General features: G+C 46.0%; 1 protein-coding gene across 1 annotated transcript in view; it reads left to right on the top strand.

Moving 5' to 3' along the window:
• The window catches only part of LOC311231663 (microtubule-associated serine/threonine-protein kinase 3-like), a gene marked incomplete at both ends in the record, with an annotated part of 194,016 nt that overhangs the window by 46,224 nt on the left and 129,271 nt on the right, over positions 1–18,521 (top strand). Inside the window, 2 exons of the mRNA XM_084318291.1 lie at positions 6,471–6,562; positions 13,430–13,538. Coding sequence (XP_084174417.1) covers positions 6,471–6,562; positions 13,430–13,538 — 201 coding nt within the window. The remainder of the gene's footprint in view (positions 1–6,470; positions 6,563–13,429; positions 13,539–18,521) is intronic.

Here is an 18,521-nt window from a genome sequence, read left to right as displayed (position 1 = left end):
CTGAGCGTCTCGCTCTTAGCGCCCTGAGGTCCCTTGGTTGGGTTTTCAGTGTTGGAAATCTTTCTGAGGAAGGTAGAGTGTGACCATGTCCGGCGTCATATAGTGGGACGCGGGGGCGTGGCCTGGTCACGTGCATTGTTTGTTCGTGAGCACAGTAGGTGCTAGGAGATCAGAGATATCTCATAATGGCGAAGAGCGAGACGCTCAGCTAGTATGCATATAACTAGGTTATAGGATAACCTTTCGTTGCATGTAGCCTCCTGTGAGACCTTGAATCCCAAGAGAGGTCTAGGAATATGTGCCCTTGTTATTGAGTTTGGAGTATTATCCTCATGTTTAGCATTTTCAGATTATTTTATTGTCACAGCTTTTTAAATGTACATACATTCAGAAGATTTGTAAACGTAATATGTATATTTATTCTATTGATTGATTGGTTGATTGAAAAGTTTATTAACAGATTGCAGAATGGGTACAGTACAGTACAGCTCAATACATACAATTGTTAAGGGGATGCAGACCAGAGAAAGACTTTCGTCTTGTTTACATCAGGGTCCCCCATTTTCAATTCATCATAACATATATGACATACATGACATACAGATAGACAGTTCTGTTACATCTATACATTTATGACATATCAGATTTGCAAATACAGTACTGTTTGTGATACAAAAGTGTCCAGAAAAGGAGTGTATATACATTTGGCGTAGAAACTGTACATTGGAGGAGGTTGGTTGGGTGGGGTGGGGTTGGGTGGGTTGGGTGAGGGCTGTACATTGGAGGTTGGGGGGGGGGGGGGGGGGGGGTTGGGTAGGGGACACACACACATTTTACACTGTACATTGGAATATTGACAAAGCCTTACTTGGTCATTTACTGTACAACTAGGTTAGGACATTTGTAGGGGCCAGTTTCGAATTGCAGTCTCACGTAGGTGTTTTTTGAGAGTGTTTTTGAAAGTGGGTAGTGATTCACATTCCTTTACAGCTTTAGGTAGGGCGTTCCACATTGATGTGGCATAATTGCGAAACGTGTTAATCCCTTGTTTGAGCCGAATCTGGGTTTTACATGATTTGTGGAGCTCCCTCTGGTGTTGTGATCATGGTATTCACTGACCTTTGGGTACGTCTATACAACTATAACTATAAATAAGCTATAAATAACTATAAACTATAAACTAAAACTATAAACTAAACTATAAACTAGACATCACATAATACACAACATGTATTCTAGATACTATAAAATACAAGGTATATGTTAGCAGCAGTGGTGGGTGTGTGTAATACGTGTGCTTGTGTGGTGTGTACAGTAAGTCACTTAAGGTGCTTTGAAATATCGGAATTAACTTTAAACTTTTACATCAAATATTGTTATTGTCTAATCAGTTTTTTTTTTAAGATATCAGTCTAGCTGTGCATTTATCACGAGGCAGTTGGAACGTACCATTGTTCCTAATATGGCTTGGGTTCAAGTGAAACCCCCCTCTGAATTTAAGGCTCATGGTATGACCCAACTACCTACGTCACGCAGTCGTAGGCTAGTATCGAGAGAGCGAGAGAGAGAGAGAGAGAGAGAGAGAGAGAGAGAGAGAGAGAGAGAGAGAGAGAGAGAGAGAGAGAGAGAGAGAGAGAGAGAGAGAGAGAGAGAGAGAGAGAGAGAGAGAGAGAGAGAGAGAGAGAGAGAGAGAGAGAGAGAGAGAGAGAGAGAGAGAGAGAGAGAGAGAGAGAGAGTCTCCCCGGGGTGTTGATGATGTCACCAACATGGGATTGTGTTTGATGAGATTATTACAGTAATATTCGGGCATCACAGTAATCAGATCCCTGGTCGTCACCATGTCGGACCCGAGCCACTGGTCCGCGCTGCCCGGCGGGCACAACAAGCCTCGGTTCGTTACAGGATCGCTACTGAAACGCTCCAAAAGGTACCCGATCATGTTCACTTTTAATAACGTGTACATTTGATAATATGATTATGTTATTATTATGCTCTCCGGTCTCTAAGCGAGTCTCTTTATTGTCGATGTCCGTGAAGAACAAACTAACGAGGCGCGCGTCCCGACAGCTCTGTTGTCCGTCTTCCACTCGTCCAGACACATTGTTATTAAATGTTGTTGCTATGTAACCAACTCACACTGAAGCTCCATGCTGGGACTCATGTCATCATAGCTGATGTTGATGTCTTTCTGATGTTTTTATGATGCACGGCCTTTGTCCAGCAACATAATGAATTGAAAATGGGGGACCCTGATGTAAACAAGACGAAAGTCTTTCTCTGCCTACAGTTTCTTCGTCAAATGTCTCTTTTTTAAACTCTTTTTGTTTCACAAACAGTACTGTATTTGTAGATCTGGTATGTCATAAATGTATAGATGTAGCAGTACTGTCTATCTGTATGACATGTATGTCATATATGTTATGATTAATTGAAAATGGGGGACTCTGATGTAAACAAGACGGAAGTCTTTCTCTGGTCTGCATCCCCTTAACAATTGTGTGTATTTAGCCGTACTGTATTGTACCCATTCTGCAATCTGTTAATAAAGTGTTCAATCAATCAATCAATCAATCAAACAATACAAAGCCACCAAACACAAACAATGACTTCTGTTAACTAACTTTAGTCATAAAGTAGAAATGCATATTTCGTGAACACGGTGTACACAAGGCCTATAGTCATATATATATATATACAACTATAGAGGTATATAACCCTCCTTGGTTCATTCAATAGATAAGGCAGACTGTAGATGTTGTATAGCTTCTCATAATACAGGCTTCCGTACCCAACTTGATGGGTGGTGAGTTCCTGCCCGTTCTGTGGGTACGGTTTCCCCCGGTGTCACACATGAGTCTGCCCAGTCGTGCATTATTGGTCAAAGTGTGCCCTTTCCACTCAGACAGAGGATTAACCCCACAGTCCTTCAAGACACTAGGACATCTGTGGCTCGGTGGGCATGCCTGCTGTTTCATACATGATGCTCCCTTCAGCCATTGTTCTACTGTAGCCACACTTTTAAAATTATGAATATTATTATTATTCGCTTTGGTTCTCGGCCTTTACACACTGGCTGTATCCATGGACAGTGGCACCGGCAGAGCCGTTGGCATCATGTAGGTTAGTTCCTGAGCCATAGATCACACAGGTGCATTATTATGTACAGTTACCCCCCCCCCCCACATCATCCAATGTACAGTTTTCTTCGTCAAATGTATATATACTCTCTTTTTTAAACTCTTTTTGTATCACAAACAGTACTGTCATTTTGTAGATCTGGTATGTCATAAATGTATAGATGTAGCAGTACTGTCTATCTGTATGTCATATATGTTATGATGAATTGAAAATGGGGGACTCTGATGTAAACAAGACGGAAGTCTTTCTCTGGTCTGCATCCCCTTAACAATTGTGTGTATTGAGCCGTACTGTATTGTATTGTACCCATTCTGCAATCTGTTGAATGTTCAATCAATCAATCAGGTTTAGCTATTGAAGCTATCCTGCTTAACGTTTGATTTTGAACTATATGAGCAGCAGCAGCCTCATAGTATAACTGTTTGGTAGCTGCATTGATAGCCCGTTGCCTCATGTGGAATACCTCAATAAACCTGCTTTTCAGGTGCAGTATGTTCACTGGACTGCAGCAGGTAATTTATAGCCTACCTGTAAATGTCCAAACCCCCCCTCCCACCCACCCCCTCCTAATGTACAGTCTCCTCCCCATCGTATGTATATATTTCCTGTTAGGATCTCTGTTTAACAATACTGTATATTTGCATATCTTGTATGTCACAAATGTAACGGTACTATATACCATAAATGTCATGATATATATCTGTATGTCATTAATGTCATTATGAATTGAAAATGGGGGACCCTGATGTAAACAAGACGAAAGTCTTTCTCTGGTCTGCATCCCCTTAACAATTGTGTGTATTGAGCCGTACTGTATTGTACCCATTCTGCAATCTGTTAATAACGTTTTCAATCAATCAACCCTACAGAATCATTCTATTGTACAGAACGTTCCCAGCCTGTATTGCCAACCTTCTCAAGACTTGTTTTCCTGTAACTCTGTAACCAGGGTGCGAATCATGGGGGAGCTCGGTGAGCCATGGTTCCCTTAGATCAGACATCAGCTCCCCTGAAAACATGATTTGTGAATTTTTGGGGGGGTCTCTAAAATACTGACGATAAATGCTATTTTTGCCATGCATTTCAAATTTTTCTGTAATTTTCTGTATCGTCATCATCGTGTATAATAATAAAATTAGGCTATTCTGATGTATTAATGATTTGCGCACAAATTCACCGTAATAGACAATAGCATAAATCTATGGGGTTGCGGCACTGCAGATATACCCTACTCGTAATACGCATGCAACATGCATGCTATTCTTGCGTTTACCATTCGGAGCGTGGCGGCGCTGCACTGCAGTCTGCACTCTGCAGGCACAAATAGACGCATCCAGGATAATGTCGAAAGTTAAACGGAATATCAAAGAAGTAAGCCTTCTAACCAATTTCGATTTTACAAAGAAGGCGAAGCAACTTGCTGCGGGGACTACTTCTGTGACATGCAGATTTTGAGAATTGGGCAGACCATCAGGACAGGTGGGTGGCGATAATGTTGAATTTTTTTGCCTACTGGAGATGAGGAGTGACTTTTAATAAAACTGCAAGAAAAACAAATGTAATTCTCTCCGCGGCAGTGAGCTGGAGTCTCTCTCTCTCTATCTCTCTCTCTCTCTCTCTCTCTCTCCGCGGCAGTGCAGTGAGCTGGAGTCTCTCTCTCTCTCTCTCTCTTGCGGGCGTCTCTCTCTCCGCGGGCGTCTCTCTCTCTCTCTCATGCGAGCCGCGGCAGTTGCGAGACTCAGGGAAACGCTCTGAGAATTTTTTTTGCCCCCCCCCCCCCCCCCCCGCTCCCCCAAAGATCCTGGTATGGTTCGCACACCGTCTGTAACCCTAACCCAAATGTAAAATTTAACTCCGCGTTGGCGACCCAGAAACGTCACTCTCTGCCATCTAAATACACCCACGTATAGCTTGGCTCGACACGACACACAACATTTCAGTACCTTAACCGTTACATGTTTAGTATAACTGTATAAGAGTGTAATATGCTAGACAAGAGGGAGCCTTTTCCACAAATATATATAAATTATATATATATATTACTGTCCCGTCTCTTGTGTCTTTGGAAAGACCAGACGAGGTCAGAGGAGTTTGATCATATTCACTGAAGACGGCCAGATAATGTTGATATTTAAACATTTAAAAACATAATACATAATGATCATGCGATTTATTTTGTTACAACAATAAATAACAAAATGTTCTAACTAAATAACAATGTTGAAATTGAGAAGTTTGGACTTGTTTTGATTTTTTTTTTTACAACAGAAAAAAAAAGTTTGTTATTACAGAGACACTTAACCCTTTCACCGCCACACGACAGAAGGTTAGCCCTTTACTATCACACAACCGACGGCGATGCTCCATCATTAGCATCATTAGCTCCACCACAGGACTGACCCAGGTCCACCCAGACCACCACGGGACTGACCCAGGTCCGCCCAGACCACCACAGGACTGACCCAGGTCCCACCCAGACCACCACAGGACTGACCCAGGTCCACCCCAGACCACCACGGGACTGACCCAGGTCCACCCAGACCACCACAGGACTGACCCAGGTCCACCCAGACCACCACAGGACTGACCCAGGTCCACCCAGACCACCACAGGACTGACCAGGTCCACCCAGACCACCACGGGACTGACCCAGGTCCACCCAGACCACCACAGGACTGACCCAGGTCCACCCAGACCACCACAGGACTGACCCAGGTCCACCCAGACCACCACGGGACTGACCCAGGTCCACCCAGACCACCACAGGACTGACCCAGGTCCACCCAGACCACCACAGGACTGACCCAGGTCCACCCAGACCACCACAGGACTGACCCAGGTCCACCCAGACCACCACAGGACTGACCCAGGTCCACCCAGACCACCACAGGACTGACCCAGGTCCACCCAGACCACCACGGGACTGACCCAGGTCCACCCAGACCACCACAGGACTGACCCAGGTCCACCCAGACCACCACAGGACTGACCCAGGTCCACCCAGACCACCACAGGACTGACCCAGGTCCACCCAGACCACCACGGACTGACCCAGGTCCACCCAGACCACCACGGGACTGACCCAGGTCCACCCAGACCACCACAGGACTGACCCAGGTCCACCCAGACCACCACAGGACTGACCCAGGTCCACCCAGACCACCACAGGACTGACCCAGGTCCACCCAGACCACCACAGGACTGACCCAGGTCCACCCAGACCACCACAGGACTGACCCAGGTCCACCCAGACCACCACAGGACTGACCCAGGTCCACCCAGACCACCACGTCCGCTGACACGCTCTCTCTCTGTTCCTCTTTGTGCCACAGCTGCCGCAGCAGCAACAACCGGAAGAGCCTCGGGGTCGGGACGCCATCGCCCACCATGTCGCGCCCACTCTCCCCCATGTCCCTCCACACAGGTAGGACTACACCCCCCCCCCTGTCCCTCCACACAGGTAGGACTACACCCCCCCCCCCTGTCCCTCCACACAGGTAGGACTACACCCCCCCCTGTCCCCCTGTCCCTCCACACAGGTAGGACTACACCCCCCCTGTCCCTCCACACAGGTAGGACTACACCCCCCCCCCCCTGTCCCTCCACACAGGTAGGACTACACCCCCCCCCTGTCCCTCCACACAGGTAGGACTACACCCCCCCCCCCCCCTGTCCCTCCACACAGGTAGGACTACACCCCCCCCTGTCCCTCCACACAGGTAGGACTACACCCCCCCCCCTGTCCCTCCACACAGGTAGGACTACCCCCCCCCCCTGTCCCTCCACACAGGTAGGACTACACCCCCCCCTGTCCCTCCACACAGGTAGGACTACACCCCCCCCCCTGTCCCTCCACACAGGTAGGACTACACCCCCCCCCATGTCCCTCCACACAGGTAGGACTACACCCCCCCCATGTCCCTCCACACAGGTAGGACTACACCCCCCCCCTGTCCCTCCACACAGGTAGGACTACACCCCCCCCCCCCCTGTCCCTCCACACAGGTAGGACTACACCCCCCCCTGTCCCTCCACACAGGTAGGACTACACCCCCCCCCCTGTCCTCTCCACACAGTAGGACTACACCCCCCCCCCTGTCCCTCCACACAGGTAGGACTACACCCCCCCCCCCTGTCCCTCCACACAGGTAGGACTACACCCCCCCCCCTGTCCCTCCACACAGGTAGGACTACACCCCCCCCCCCCCATGTCCCTCCACACAGGTAGGACTACACCCCCCCCCCATGTCCCTCCACACAGGTAGGACTACACCCCCTGTCCCTCCACACAGGTAGGACTACACCCCCCCTGTCCCTCCACACAGGTAGGACTACACCCCCCCCCCTGTCCCTCCACACAGGTAGGACTACACCCCCCCCCCCCTGTCCTCCACACAGGTAGGACTACACCACCCCCCCCCCCTGTCCCTCCACACAGGTAGGACTACACCCCCCCCCCCCCTGTCCCTCCACACAGGTAGGACTACACCCCCCCCCCCCCCTGTCCCTCCACACAGGTAGGACTACAGGAGGGGGATCTGGCCACAGTTTTATAGAATAGAATAGAAATACTTTTATTATCCCGTGGGAAATTTGACAATGCAAATCACTCAACATTTAAACAGGACAGGTCACGAATTAGAATAATAACACAAATCAAATCAAGTTGCCTAGGATACGAGTAGAGTAAAATAGAATAAAATGAAATGAAATAAAATATACAGAAATAAATACAGTAAAAATATACTGAGCATGGGGGAAGCAGTGTAAACAATTTGGTCAATATAATTATAATTTACATCTAACTAATGAAATATGAAATATGGCGGCTACGTGGCGTAGTGGGCAAGGTGCTCGCCACGAAATGCTGGAGACGCTGGGCTCGTCAGTTCGAGCCCAGCGCTCCACATTTGCTTTCAGTTTAGCTGGTCGTCCGTACTACACATTGGCCGTATTAGGGGGTGGGAAACTGATGGGTGGGGATCGGGCGTTGTGGACAGCGACTCCTACAGGTCGGTTGGTGCGCCTGCGCAGTAGAATCAGGAAGTGTCGGGGGCAGCGTGAGCCTCCCACGCGTTACTCCTCGCCACTGAGAGATCGAGCTGCGCAGGTGAAAAGATGCGACTGCTGTTACCTCAAGTACCGGAGGGGACTTGTGCTGTGTATGACTTAGTCCACATTGCAGCCGGCTTGTGGGAGGCAAGAAACACCGTCCGTGAAAGGGGAGGGTTGAATTGGATGATACGAAATTGGGATGGGAGAAAATATAGAAAATGGGAGAAAAAGTGGATAAAAAAAAATGAAATATGAAATATATATTCCAGTATTCACAGTGTCACAAGGTGCAGTATGCTTTAGGTAGTGTATTGTCCTCCTTGGGTTCCAATAAGACCTAGATCTATGTCTGGCAGCCGTCGCTGCCCCCTGTTGTGGAGCCTGGAGGCCGCTAGTCGCGTCCTCCTGCCACTAATGAGCTGCCGCTCTGTGCTCAGTGATGCAGTGAGGCACAGTGATGCATTATATAGTCTGATGGCTGTTGGAATGAAGGACTTCCTGTGCCGATTGTATAAAGCTTGAAACTCCTCACTGTTACAATAACACTAATAACACTAGGGATGTCCGATATTATCGGCCGATATTGGCATTAAAATGTAATATCGAAAGAAAAAAAATACATTTATTTAAACTTTATTTACCCAGGCAAGCAGGTAAGAACAAATTCTTATTTTATTTATTGTCAAAAGTATGCATAATGTTGTGTTAATTCCACAACAAGAGATATGTAATGTTAATTACCTGAAATTATTCAGTTTTTTTGTGTGGGGGGGGGGGGGGGGGGGGGGGGGGGGGGGGCGCATATATCGGTATCGCTTGATATCGGTATCGGCAATTGAGAGTTGGACAATATCGGTATATTGGTTATCGGTAAGAAAGCCAATATCGAACATCCCTAAATAAAACAATACAGTAGTATTCAGCTTGAAACTCCTCACTGTCACAATAAAACAATACAGTCGTATTCAGCTTGAAACTCCTCACTGTCACAATAAAACAATACAGTCGTATTCAGCTTGAAACTCCTCACTGTCACATTATGTAGTGCTGATGAAGGACTTTATTCCAACAACAATATCTAATAATAGTATATCTTGTATCCAGTTTAACCACCTGTACATTGTGTGTATATTGCTGTTGCACTTTACTGCTACATTTGTACTCTGGTTGGATGCCAGACTTATTTTCATTGTACTGTACTTGTGCTGTACGAGGACAATACTTTTGAATCGAATCTAAACTCTATCTGGTGTGGTGATAATATACTGTATGTATGAAAAGTCACATGGTCAATAATCCAGTTGATGTCCATCAGATTTTCAAAGACACCCTTTGACAGATCAGTGTTATTATACGGTCATTCAACAGAATCCTCTGCCCCTAGTCTGACCTGTGTTCTCTGCCCCTAGTCTGACCTGTGTTCTCTGCCCCTAGTCTGACCTGTGTTCTCTGCCCCTAGTCTGACCTGTGTTCTCTGCCCCTAGTCTGACCTGTGTTCTCTGCCCCTAGTCTGACCTGTGTTCTCTGCCCCTAGTCTGACCTGTGTTCTCTGCCCCTAGTCTGACCTGTGTTCTCTAGTCTGACCTGTGTTCTCTGCCCCTAGTCTGACATGTGTTCTCTGCCCCTAGTCTGACCTGTGTTCTCTGCCCCTAGTCTGACCTGTGTTCTCTAGTCTGACATGTGTTCTCTGCCCCTAGTCTGACCTGTGTTCTCTAGTCTGACCTGTGTTCTCTGTTCTCTTCACCCCAGTTTGCTATAGAAACATTTTGGTCTTTGATTAAAACTGGTAAATGGTGCCTCATACAGCAGCTTTTATCCAGAGCGCTTTACAATTTGTTCCTCACATTTTTACACGTTCACACACCGATGGCGGAGGCGACCATGCAAGGTGCCAACCTGCCCACCGGGAGCAGTGAGGGCTTAAGTGTCTTGCTCAAGGACACTTTGACACGCTGCCCGGGAGGAGTGGGAATCGAACAGGGAACCTCCGGATTACCAGACGACAGCTCTACCTCCCGAGCCACTGTCGCCCCTAGTTCTGTCTGATTAGATTAGATTAAAATGTATTGTCATTATACAGTACAACGAAAAGAAGTTTGGCGTCCAACCAGAGTGCAAACGGCAATATACAATGTACAGGTGATTAAAACTGGGTTCAAAATATACAACTTAGTACTACTGAGTGTAGTCGTGCTAACCAGATGTATGTACAGAGTTCTAGTATAATATGTACAGTGATACAGGTATAGACAGTATGGCAGTAAGTCATACTGGCCAGCAGTGTAACTTGTAAGAGTACAATGTACAGATAGATTTGATAGTAGGGATGCACCTATACTGATGCTAATATCAGGCTGCTACTGATGCTAATATCAGGCCACTGATGCTAATATCAGGCCGCTACTGATGCTAATATCAGGCCACTGATGCTAATATCAGGCCGCTACTGATGCTAATATCAGGCCACTACTGATGCTAATATCAGGCCACTGATGCTAATATCAGGCCGCTACTGATGCTAATATCAGGCCGCTTCTGATACTAATATCAGGCCACTGATGCTAATATCGGGCCGCTACTGATGCTAATATCAGGCTACCGATGCTAATATCAGGCCGCTACTGATGCTAATATCAGGCCGCTACTGATGCTAATATCAGGCCGCTACTGATGCTAATATCAGGCCACTACTGGTGCTAATATCAGGCCGCTACTGATGCTAATATCAGGCCGCTACTGATGCTAATATCAGGCTGCTACTGATGCTAATATCAGGCCGCTACTGATGCTAATATCAGGCAGCTACTGATGCTAATATCAGGCCGCTACTGATGCTAATATCAGGCCGCTACTGATGCTAATATCAGGCCACTACTGATGCTAATATCAGGCTGCTACTGATGCTAATATCAGGCCACTACTGATGCTAATATCAGGCTACTGATGCTAATATCAGGCCGCTACTGATGCTAATATCAGGCCGCTACTGATGCTAATATCAGGCCGCTACTGATGCTAATATCAGGCCACTACTGATGCTAATATCAGGCTGCTACTGATGCTAATATCAGGCCACTACTGATGCTAATATCAGGCCGCTACTGATGCTAATATCAGGCCACTACTGATGCTAATATCAGGCCGCTACTGATGCTAATATCAGGCCACTACTGATGCTAATATCAGGCCGCTACTGATGCTAATATCAGGCCGCTACTGATGCTAATATCAGGCCACTACTGATGCTAATATCAGGCTACTGATGCTAATATCAGGCTACTGATGCTAATATCAGGCCGCTACTGATGCTAATATCAGGCAGCTACTGATGCTAATATCAGGCCACTACTGATGCTAATATCAGGCCACTACTGATGCTAATATCAGGCTACTGATGCTAATATCAGGCCGCTACTGATGCTAATATCAGGCCGCTACTGATGCTAATATCAGGCCGCTACTGATGCTAATATCAGGCCACTACTGATGCTAATATCAGGCTGCTACTGATGCTAATATCAGGCCACTACTGATGCTAATATCAGGCCGCTACTGATGCTAATATCAGGCCACTACTGATGCTAATATCAGGCCGCTACTGATGCTAATATCAGGCCACTACTGATGCTAATATCAGGCCGCTACTGATGCTAATATCAGGCCGCTACTGATGCTAATATCAGGCCACTACTGATGCTAATATCAGGCTACTGATGCTAATATCAGGCCGCTACTGATGCTAATATCAGGCCGCTACTGATGCTAATATCAGGCCGCATGTCTTTTTAGTCGAGGACAGTCCTGGCGTGGGGGGGGGGAGAGTCCTGGGGGGGGGGGTCCAGCTGGAGTGTGTACATCACTTAATGTTGTCTGAACAGCTGGAGTGTGTATATCACTTAATGTTGTCTGAACAGCTGGAGTGTGTATATCACTTAATGTTGTCTGAACAGCTGGAGTGTGTACATCACTTAATGTTGTCTGAACAGGTGGAGTGTGTACATCACTTAATGTTGTCTGAACATCTGGAGTGTGTACATCACTTAATGTTGTCTGAACAGCTGGAGTGTGTATATCACTTAATGTTGTCTGAACAGGTGTGCCCTATGAATAGAGTTCTGTTGGAGGGCCCTGTGAGCCAGGAAGCCAGAGACATACACTCTTTTGAGTGCAATCATGAAGAGGATGATCTGATTATGGAGCACAATCAATAATAATAATAATAATAAATTGGATTTGAAGAGAGAAGCGCCTTTCTCAGACTCAATGACACTGTACAAGGAGAGGGAAGCTATATAAAAGAAAGGGTAAATACAATTTGAAAAAGGAATTATGAATATATGTGTATAGTAACAACAGGAAAAAACAAATGAGATAAAAAGGGAAGCAAGGTGCTGTCCAATTGGATGAAGTGGTAACAATAAAATAAAATAAAACAGAAAACAAAAACAAAACAAACAACAAAACAAGGGGATCTGTGGCTTAATAGAAAAGAGTCAGGGGTGGGCTATTTGGGAGCAGGGCCGTGTTGCGTGAAGGCAAGTGTGAACAGGTGTGTTTTTAGGTGGGTTTTGAAGCGGTTGATGGTGTCAGAGCCTCGGGTGGAGGGGGAGAGGGAGCTCCACAGCCTGGGGGCAGCTACAGCGAACGCTCGGTCTCCCCGTGTGGAACGCCTGGTGCGGGGGATGGTGAGGATCAAGCTCTAATTTGGTCTCACGTCGTCTAATTGTTACTCCACCGCTTGCTTGCGTGTGAACAACCCACCATCTCTCTGTACACACAACTCCAGATCCCATTCAAGGATGACTGGAACTGCTCAGTTAGGGATGTCATCGATGTGAATGGCGGTTTATGTGTTTGGACCAGATTAAGATAAGATATTCCTTTATTGATCCCCTTGGGGAAATTCAGGCGTCATAGCAGCATGGGGGAGGGGAGGTTCAGGTATGGACAGGGTAATTGTAGAAAGACATAAATATAGGCAATACAATTTATAGTACAGTAGAAAAGAAAAAATAGACAAGATATTACATTAAGTGAATACAACGTTTTTTTTTAAGTGCTGTTTAATCTCACTCAGTTTCACAGTAAACGTCCAGAGGTTCCAGGACAGACGTTATTACTTTGTGGTTATTGGAAAATGTTCACTTGCAAACGCTACCGGTGTAATTGCCTCCTCTCCATATATGTCTGAGTTCATTAGTATGAATAGTAATGATGGTAATGGTCTCTCTTCCAGCTGCGAGCAGCCCCCTGGACAGCCCCCGCCCCCTGGACAGCCCCCGCCCCCTGGACAGCCCCCGCAACGTGTGTGCCGGCGCCTCCCTCAACTTCCCGTTCGCCAGGAGGTACGTGTCGCGCTCATGCCACAAACACTTTCCTCCGGCCAGTGATGTACCTGAACGCGTTCAATGAACCATCGTTCGTGAACGCGTTCGTATTTTGGGCGAACGTGAACTGAGCGGACTGTATTTCCGCTAAATGAACGTAATTGAGATCGCGTTGATTCTCAGCGCTGTGTAACGGCGTTCAAAAGTGGGTTCATTCTCAGCACTGTACTATAACGCCGTTCAAAAGTGTGCCAGATTTCATATGCCTTTCAGCCCGAAAACCCAGTTAAAACACACCGTAAACAGGCTGCAAAATAATGTGGAAAACCACCCAATCTGGCAACCGCTCTGGGCGGGGCTTCGGGGAGTCTGGTAGTAGAGCAGCAGCACTCGCACTTTCAGAAGGCGCTGCACTCGCTCAGAGTCAGACTCTACGGCATATGAGCATTTAAAAGAGTTTTAGTTAAAGTCAGTAAATGTTTTGCACTTTGAATATTGAACTTTGAGGTACAACCTTAGTTTCATACCTCAGCCTGGTTCCTACCTCGTGTTGTGTTCGTACAGAGTTATGTCGGCACATGTTTATATGTTTGCACAATGACTACTTTCACTTTTGGTATATTTAGATTATTATACTTAATAAAGACCATTCAAGCAGCATGTTTTTCCTCATGTTTTTGAAAATATACTGTAGAGATGAAAGCTGCAGCTGCTACTAGTGTGGACTGAATGGGCGACAGCAAAGCGTTATGGAAATGCCAGTATTCTGTGGTTCTATTATGGGTTGTGGCAATACATTTGACAAATAATAGCTCGCAGCAACGTATTGAAAAAAGAACTATAAACTATAAATTAGTTCATTTTTGAAACCATGAACTTTAGTTAAACATTTTTAATTATGAACTGAACTAGTTCATGTAGAAAGTGAACTTTCCCAACCCTGGCTCCGGCGCCACCCTAGAGTTGATTTGTTGCACTGCATCACGTACGGTACGGGATCTAAGGCTGAGAAGACCATATGCCATTTGGAAGAATCGATAAATTGGGACCAAATTATCGATAAATATCGATATTGCTATTAGTATAAAAAAATAAGTATTATTTAAACAACACATTTATGTTTATTTTGCAGCAATTCTTTGTTGTTGCCGCCATCTTTAGTGTTACAGCTTGGAGGAGTACACTGCATGTTGAATGCACAGTGAAGAGTTGCAATTCAACTGCATTTACATGAAATGGGGATCTTTTAACTAAAAACATGCCACAAGACCTGGGGCTAGATCCACAAAGAATGGATTGCACGGTGCTAATTGCATCCTACTTACAATTCATTATGAATTGAAAATGGGGGACCCTGATGTAAACAAGACAAAAGTCTTTCTCTGGTCTGCATCCCCTTAACAATTGTATGTATTGAGCCATGCTGTATTGTACCCATTCTGCAATCTGTTAATAAAACTTTCATTCAATCAATCAATCAATCTGCACGGTGATTGATTGAATGAAAACTTTATTAACACTTTAACTGCCAGAAGACGAGTTTAGGCGTCCTTCCCCGCCATGCTCAAGTTGCCGAACGCCGTAACTCGTCTTTGATATCAATATTTCAAAAATCTGTGATCGGAATCATATTTTCCATCCGCAGCCTTCACACACAGTTCAGAGCTCCTCTCAATCCTCTAGCGGTTCAAGAGCGCCATCTGGTGGCCGATCGGCAGAAGCGCCAAACAGGAAGTGATGTGGCTGAAGTGCTGTTCACCCATATTACTTCCGGCCACTCTCTATAGTTCCCGCGACTCCATCTTGACACAATACATAGCGATCCGTTGCCAATAACTCGATAAACAACATGATTTGGACGTATATACCATTATACAACATGGAAATGGACCGGGTATTTTTACATCCCATAATGGAAAACTGTCTACCCCACGCTGATCGCCCAACGGCCCGCGGAGACTGGGGTGAGTTTTAGCGTGTAATATTTCCGTGTTCGACACTAACTGCTATGATGAACATTTGACCCACATTAGATGAATGGTATAACGCTGCCCACGGAATTATAAACGCCCCCTCGCCCATCCGGTCAACATCAGATGACGTGTAGTAACTTCCAGAAGTCCGTCCAGTTGGATTTTTTTATATCGCGCCGATTGCTATCAAACTGTATTTGATCATCAATATAATGCATTTGGGGCTATAAATCACGTTCTGGAGAAAGCTGCAGAAAGAGATGAAAACATACTTATACTTTAGATCATATTTTAGTATGAATATGTGAATGAAAAAGTTTAACGTTCATACACCCTGAACAATACATATAGGACATTGAATGGGCCCTAATAATGGCAATTTAGCAATAGAATTTAAAAAGTTATAGCCCTGCAAAGAAGGGAAACTTCTCCATAGACAAATAGAGCTGGCAACCTATGGTATATCATGAATTTAGCCTTAGGCAATCAAAGTGTTAACAGATTGCAGAAGGGGATGCAGACCAGAGAAAGACTTTCGTCTTGTTTACATCAGGGTCCCCCATTTTCAATTGATAATGAATTGTAAGTAAGGGTGCAACTTGCTCCGTGCAATCCATTCTCTGTGGATCTAGCCCCTAGTATTTTAGTATAGTATAAAAAAAATATATAATTTAATTAAAATTATTTTACACATGCAAAAGAAATCGATAAGTGATGCCACTTAATCGATTTCACGCAGTTATCGATAATTATCGATAATTGGTCTCAGCCTTAATTTCATCAACCCCCTGTTTTCAGGCTTAACTCAAAGGCACCGCTCGCAAGCCGCAGAGCGTTCTGGAGGCATCTAATCTGTCATCTCTGTAGGACGGAGCGCTAATCACAGCAGGCTGTTGCACCGATCAAGATCACTCTTTTGTGGTGCATTCAGCGTAGTGAGCATTTAATGCATTCCTGGTTTGCCTGTTATGTGATTTTATTAATCTCATAAAATGTCTGCACCTGCTATGAATGAAAATGTTTTTGAGTTGAGCGAGTCAGTGTCTTGCACCTTTATCAGATGACCAGTACATTAGCCCAGAGACACAGCATAGATAGATAGAAGGGTAGATAGGTAGGTAGGCAGGTAGATCGACTGCTCAACCTCCTCCCCTCTGATGTTGTTGTTAGCTTTATAGCAACGTTAGCTCACGGTATTGTCCCCACGAAAAAGGTGCAGGTTTTCCCAAACCAGAAACCGTGGCTGGACAACTCCATCCGAGTGGCCCTGAATGCTCGTACCGCTGCTTACAACTCGGGCCGAGCATCTGGGAGTATGGAAGAGTACAAGGTAGCAGCCTATATGCTACGCAAAGAGGTTTGGGCTGCAAAACGGCGATATGCGAACAAGATGGAGACACAGATGGCACAGAACGACACGAGAGGCTTATGGCGGGGAGTACGAACGATAACTGATTATAAAGTCAGCCCCCCCATCAATAGTGAGTGCCGATGCCTCTCTCGCGGATGAACTCAACTCCTTTTACGCACGGTTTGGAGCGAGCAGTGGCGACGTTAGCTCACCGGCTAACAACGTCACTGACGCACCGGCTGCCGTGGGGAGGGGAGGTTCATCCACGGGGGGGTGACACACGCTCTCATTGACGGAACACAGCGTGAGATTAGCGTTCATGGGTGTAAATACTCGGAAAGCTGCAGGCCCAGATGGGATAACAGGACGAATAGGGATGCCCCGATCGATCGGCCACCGATCGTTATCGGCCGATATTCAGTATAAATATGCGATCGGTGATCGGTGATAATGTTTTATTTTCACCGATCGTCAAACGCGATCACTCGCTGTCGCTGAGTTCTGTCTCAGACACCGGTGGTGCGGCGTCTGCTCTCGAGTCCAGCCCCTCCCGCACGCATGTAAACACGGGTCTAGTCTAGTGAGACACGGGAGGACGGCGTGTCGTGTCGGCTTCTCCCTGAGCTAACGTTAGCTTAGCTACCGTTACAAAATGACCCAGTCAACTATTCACTTTTAGTTTAATACATGATGAGGCATTGTCTAACCGAACGGTATCTAGCCGGCCAGGTACCGATAGCTCCTGACATCAACAAACGCCGGCTCTAGCAAGTATAGTAGGTAGGTATGATACCTGTTAGCTGTTAGCTCACGTTAGCGCAAGTTAGTTCACTGTTAAAAACGAAATGTCCCATTAAACTAAATAATTCACTGAGGTGTTGTATTAACGTTATATATCCGGCTAGCAGTAGCTACAGATAGCTCCTGATATCAATGTCTTATAACACTGATTCGATGCGTATTCGAGCTGAGGGCTTGCTGAGCACAGTTAAGTAACGTTATACCAATAGGGTCCAGGTGCAGCGCCGGAGAATCCTGGCCGTAGCTCGAGGCTACTCAGTATAGGTCCAGCTGCAGCTCTGGAGAATCCTGGCTGTAGCTGGAGGCTACTAGAGTACACACAGACAGTGGAGCTTGTTGCGTGGTGGCGATGTCTCGCAGATAATACAAGTACAAGTCTAATTATATAATATATATATTTTATAAAAAAAAATAAAAAATTATATAATTTTTTTTTAATTCTTTTTAATCAAAAACGATCGGGATCGGTATCGGCCGATATGGCTCACGACGATCGGTGATCGGTATCGGTGGCAAAAAACGTGATCGGGGCATAATACTTAATTTTTTTCTTTTTTAAATATGTTTTTGTAGATTTTTATTGGTTTGTACTACCGGGCAGTCCGGTAGAGAGAGAGGGAGAGGAGGAAATGGGAGACAGAGCAGGGGAAGACATTCGGCAAAGGACGCCGGGTCCGGGAATCGAACCCGGGTCGGCCGCTTCGCAACGCAGCGTGTTACATGGTGTGCTACTAGAGCGCCCCGACAGGACGAATACTTAAGTCAGCAAATCAGCTGGCCCCAGTATTTACATCCATATTCAATCTATCCCTGGCTGAGTCCGTGGTCCCTGCCTGCTTCAAAATATCCACTATAATCCCTGTACCAAAAAACTCC

The sequence above is a fragment of the Notolepis coatsorum genome (assembly GCF_963971535.1).
Source record: "Notolepis coatsorum genome assembly, chromosome: 7".
Taxonomy (NCBI): domain Eukaryota; kingdom Metazoa; phylum Chordata; class Actinopteri; order Aulopiformes; family Paralepididae; genus Notolepis; species Notolepis coatsorum.
The sequence above is the reverse complement of the archived record's forward strand: the minus strand, read 5'-3'. Positions and strand labels throughout refer to the sequence as shown.